At 44.6% G+C, this 5,671-nt stretch overlaps 1 protein-coding gene across 1 annotated transcript; it reads right to left on the bottom strand.

Annotated features, from left to right (window-relative positions):
• Positions 1–1,028: 1,028 nt before the first annotated feature.
• Positions 1,029–5,085, bottom strand: ARF6 (ADP ribosylation factor 6). Its single transcript, XM_047862680.1, has 2 exons — positions 4,945–5,085; positions 1,029–4,844 (listed from the first exon to the last, which is right to left on the bottom strand). The coding sequence occupies exon 2, from the start codon at positions 4,356–4,358 to the stop codon at positions 3,831–3,833; it is 528 nt and encodes a 175-aa protein (XP_047718636.1). The 5' UTR covers positions 4,359–4,844; positions 4,945–5,085; the 3' UTR covers positions 1,029–3,830.
• Between the last annotated feature and the right edge of the window lie 586 nt (positions 5,086–5,671).

Genomic DNA, 5,671 nt, shown 5'->3' with positions numbered 1-5,671 from the left:
TACTTGGCAAGATACTGACAGTTAACTGGGAATTTAGTAAGCTCCACCACCATTCAGATTATGGCTACTATGTTTCTTTTCTTTTTTTTTTTTTAACATTTATTTTTTGGAGACAGTGAGCGGGGAAGGGGCAGAGAGAGAGGAGTCACAGAATCCAAAACAGGGTCCAAGCTCTGACCTGTCAGCACAGAGGCGGACACAGGGCTTGAACTCACAAACTGCAAGATCACGACCTGAGCCAAAGTCAGATGCTTAACCGACTGAGCCACCCAGGTCCCCCATGGCTACTATATTTCTAAACATATGAAAAACATAAAAACCCACTAAAGAGAAAAATATTTTCTACTTCTAGCACTGATAAATTGATACTTGGCAGCCATTAGTAAATCACAGTAGTAAATATATTAACATTGATGTGGGGAGTAAATCACACTAGAGAATACACTAAGACATTCTAAAATCAAGCTACAAAAATTGCTGATATAAGAGGGAATGCTTATAGAAAAGGAAATGTGTTTTAAAAAAATCCTTTATCCAACAAGTTATTCTTCATCTACTCTTACTTTCTAAATGGCTACAATTCAGGCATTCTTAGGAGACAAGCAACTTTGGGTTTAGAAGACAAACTTTAAAATCTAAAAGTCATTTGTCAAGGGTTAGGACAACTCTGTAGGCCAATTCTTTAGAGATACAATTCTCTACTCCTAAAAACACTAAGGTTGTGATTTTGGAAAAATGGTAGAATAGAAACTGCTTAGCAGCTTCAATTTTTCAAAATTATTTTCAAGTGCTTTTGTGTCCTAAATAATCACAAAATCAGAGTAAGTTTGGTGGAATTAAATCAGTACAAAACTTTTTTATACACTCAGCATTGTAAGAACCAAACTGAATCTTTTTTGTTCTTATAACAGCTAGGTGACTCCCAAATTGAGTCATTTATACCATATTTCCCTGGAGAATAACATGGCCCAACACACCACATGTCCCACTTAATCTAGTCCAAACGAGTAACATAACGTGAGAAACTGCACTGTGTAATTCCTTTATTTTCTGCATATTAGTGCTTTACCAACACTACAACCATAAAGAACACAATTCCAAGTACTGTACTTTTTAGTTTGGGGAGATCACAGTCTACAGACTCATTTACTTATATTAGACAAGATTAACCTCATTCAAAAACTTACTGCAGTTTATAAATTCACATAAATACAGAAATTGATGCAATTAAACAAAAACTTCAGGATCTTTTTTAAATTCTAGATTTTAACTTTTTTTCTGCAGGCTATAATTACCTGCCCCGTGATTACCAATAGTTATGGTTCAATTTAACTACATCAATTATCCACCTTTTATATCCTTCAAGAAAATGTAAATGAAAATTACAAGTTCTTACCAAAAAGTTTAGGGTTTTCCAAATTTCAAATATTTGCTTCCCCCCTCCCCCCTTCAGACAGTTCAAATAAACTAAAAATAACCACCACATCTCACCTGCAACATTCAATAGCAATCACTTGATGTATAAAATTTTAACTATGCTCCCAGGTATTTTAAAACACACAAAAAAATGGCTGCCTATCAATCTGTCTGTCACAAGTTAGAAATACTACATTTAAGAATTAAGATGAGGGTTTCAAGTTTCCTCCAGTTTAGGCATTTATACCTTTGTGCTTGTCTTGTCTAAGGATGTTACTATAGCATTGATATTTGTATAACCCATGTTTATATACCTTAAAATGCAATCACTTAAAACACTTAAGAATTAAATTTATGGTGGAGCTTTGGGAATTTTAAAAGCAACTAAAATGTTCTCGGATGTGTCTGTCAGCTTGATTTCTAGAGATCTTTCTAAAGCAAAACTGAGAACTCTGTACCTTAGTTGCACTTTGAATTCAAAAATCCCTCTGCACCATCAGGAGCCTACAACATAGCACCTTTTCTCATCTGCTTTAAGTAAAATGTTTGTCAAGAGTTTTACTTTGAATAGTTAACTTTTTATAGCCTTATGCTTCTCATACATCTTTGGTAAAAGCTCCGTTATACAATATGGCCAAAGCACGAAGGACCAATACTGTCCAACTATGTACCATGATATCCCGCTCCATTTTAGTTTTCAGACACCCTCATGAACAAAACCCACTCTACCTTCTCCTGTATACTGCCTTTGCAGTCTACATTTCTTAAATTCCCTATGTTTAATTCCTTGAGGATCTCTAAAATTAATCCTTAAGGCTATATGAGAACCAGATGCTGCTCACAATTCTGTATCAAGCATTAACATTTGGTTCAAAGTATCAATCATAGTGGTCTCAATAACCTAGTTACCGGTCCTAACAAGCTAAGCAAGTAATCTTGCTAGGACCTGGATATCACCAGTGAGCACAATGCTTACCCTTGAAGAAAAATAAGTTTACATTCATTGTCATCTGTAGGTTCGTTTTCTTCATCCTACTTCCCCTTTGTCATTCCTCAAGTCTACACATAATTCATTCATCACATTTCCTTCCTTAAAGGAGATAGTGTATTAATGAACCAACAGGGTATCTGACTTATTCTTTGTATGAGTTAATCCTACAAACAGAATTAAATACTTTTTTCATAAAACATCTTTTCCAGTGTTCTAATTAATGGAGATGTGGATCACTCATCTATAAAAAAAGACTTCTATCTTCAGCTTAATCACTTGCTCTAACATGAAAACAGGAATGTGTTTTTCCAACTAGGTAGAAGGTGTATTTAATTTGAATTGTTAGGTGCTTTATTAATGGACAAAGTAAACATTCTAATAATTTTTTTAACTATTGGTCTTAGATATTCGAAACGTGGTAAAGTATATATTCCAGTTTTGCCCCAAAGTCATGTAAGATATCTACAGAGATCTCATGTGTGTGTGGCATACACCATTATTGCTCCACTTTCTGGAAAAAGTCTACTTTTAAAGTTAAAAAAGAGGGAAAACAGCAAAGTTGCTAACTTTGCAGTGAAAAAAAACCTGTGTTCTTGACGGGTTACGCTTTCGTATCTTTATGCAGTGTAAGTTGGCTATGTAATAAGGAACTTGAGCTTTATCCCTACTCATGCATGATGTATGTTTCAGAACTTAATAGCTGACATTTCAAAAAACTTCTTACATTACCTGTTTAACATACTGATGTGCAACTGGAACATATTACAATGATATTACTCATGATTTGCCACTGTAGGCTAAGTTTACTACACTGGTCTTAGATATAAAAGGTCACATTTGAAATTACTAAGTTAAAGGTAAAACTCAGAAGGGAGGGGTAAAGGCCTTAAATATAAAAGACAAACGGCAGTTTGATTAAGCAATAATTTTCAGTTTACTAGATGAAACAGACTTGCAACATAGTCTGCATGAATGCAAAATAAGCCATCTACAGCAAGTGATAAGGAAACTGGGCAAAAAGGAAAAAAGCATACATTGCAAAAAAGATTCTCTCGAAATAAAAAATCAAACCATTATTATAAAGGACTTTACCAAAAACTGCTATATTTCCCCCATCCCATTTGCTGGAAGTCATTAAGAGCATCTAGCACTTTGTGTTCATGGCAAATGTCAGATCAGAGCTTCCTAACGCAAAGCAAAAAAAAAAAAAAAACAAAAAACAAAAAAAAGAACGAAAAAAAAACAAAAAAAAGAAACAAAAAAAGGAAACCCCTAACCCCCCCCTCCCCAACCGTAGAACAGTAACTCCAGAGTTCAAATTCAAAAGAAGAGAAAGTGGCAATTCAAAGAGGTGATGGTGGCGATAATCCTATGAATGGGTTTTTGATTTCTCTCCTTCCGGGGGATAGGTGGAGAATGCTCATTAGGATTTGTAGTTAGAGGTTAACCATGTGAGCCCCTCATAGAGTCCATCCCCTGAGGTGGCACAGGAGGGCTGCACATACCAGTTCCTGTCCCGAATCCGGGTCAGGCCCAGTTTCTCCTGGATCTCGTGGGGTTTCATGGCATCAGGCAGGTCCTGTTTGTTGGCGAAGATGAGGATTATGGCGTCCCTCATCTCCCGGTCATTGATAATGCGGTGCAGCTCCTGGCGGGCCTCGTCGATGCGGTCGCGGTCGGCGCAGTCCACTACGAAGATCAGACCCTGGGTCCCGGTGTAGTAATGCCGCCAGAGCGGCCGGATCTTGTCCTGGCCGCCCACATCCCATACGTTGAACTTGACGTTTTTGTAAGTCACCGTCTCCACGTTGAAACCCACTGTGGGGATGGTGGTCACCGACTGGCCCAGCTTCAACTTGTACAGGATTGTTGTCTTGCCGGCCGCGTCCAGGCCCAACATGAGGATCCGCATTTCCTTGTTCCCGAAGATCTTGGATAGCACCTTCCCCATCGCGTCGGAGGAGCCGGGGCCGGGGGCATTCAGGTGTCCCGGGTCCCCTCAGCCAACAACGCCGCAGCCGCCGCGAAACCGAAACGAAGCCTCCCGGCCGCGAGGGCGCCCGTGCGGCCTGCGTGGGAGTCGCCTCCTCCTCGGGGCAGAGGCCCGGGCTCGCGACTCACTCGGGCATCACCGACCGCACAACTTGATTCCTCCAGACGCCGCTGCCGCCGGGGCCCTGAGTCTGCGCCGGGAGAGCCGCCGCCCTGCTGAGGCGCGGCCCGGCCCGGAACTGCCCTTCCCCCCGCGAGCGCCGCGCGAGCGCCGCCGCGGTTCCCGCTCCTCCGCCTTCTCCTCACTCCGCCGCGGGAGACCGAGGCCCTCCGGCCCGCCCGCCGGTCCACCAGCACCGGGCTCACCGACCCAGGCCACCCGAGAGTCAGCGCGGCTCCGGCGCCTCGTCAGGTCATTGATCCTCGCGGGAACTTGGTGCGCCGCCTGCAGAGACACAGAGAGGAAGAAGGGAGTTACTGGCGGAGCACCAGAGGGGAGCGGAGGCCGAGGTGGCCCGCTTTCCCAGCTCAGTCCAGGAGGTTACCTCCAGCCGCCGCCCTGAGCGCGGGCTCCCTCTGGCCTCCACCTCCTCCTCCTCCCAGCTCTGCCGCTGCCGCCGCCGGAAAAGGCGCCGAAGAAACCGCCTCACTTCCCCTCCCGATCACGCAGGCGCAACAAGGCCGACCGTTCAACGAGAGCGACCTCTGTAAGGAGAGCGGTCCGCGCGCCAAGCGTCAGGGGCGCCACGCGCGGAGGGGGCGGGGCTACGGCGGCTCGGAGGCCTCGCGGGTGCGGCCAGACCCTAGACCCGCGAAACTCGGACTTTGACCCACGCCCACCTGTCGCTACAATAGCGGCCCCAGTACTTTCTGCGTTTCTCTTCCGCGTGCTCTCCTCATCCATTTTCCTCGAACCAGAGGAGCAAATCCACTGGGGAGCTCTACAGGGTGGGGCCGCGGGCAGCCCGCTCCCGCGGTCAAGGCCTCCCCACGCTTGCTACTTCCAGACCTGTTCTCAGACGTCGGTGCCCGCCGTGTGCACCGCGAGTTCCCTCCATCCCGCCCCAGCCGTCGCGCGTCCTCAGTCTCCCAGGAAAGCCCTACAACAGCCTGCTGTTACAGTCCTGCTGTTTCTGCGTCTCCCCCAACTCCTCCTTGGCCTCCCTTATCCCTCGTGTTCTGTTCATTTCTTGAAAGACAAGTGGGAGGCCCGTGTTTTGTGTGGAATCTGCTAGACAGCGCGGCGCTTCTACTAGGCTTGGGTTACCAATG

The sequence above is a fragment of the Prionailurus viverrinus genome, chromosome B3, assembly GCF_022837055.1.
Source record: "Prionailurus viverrinus isolate Anna chromosome B3, UM_Priviv_1.0, whole genome shotgun sequence".
NCBI classification, from domain to species: Eukaryota; Metazoa; Chordata; class Mammalia; order Carnivora; family Felidae; genus Prionailurus; species Prionailurus viverrinus.
This window is presented reverse-complemented; position numbering and strand designations above follow the sequence as displayed.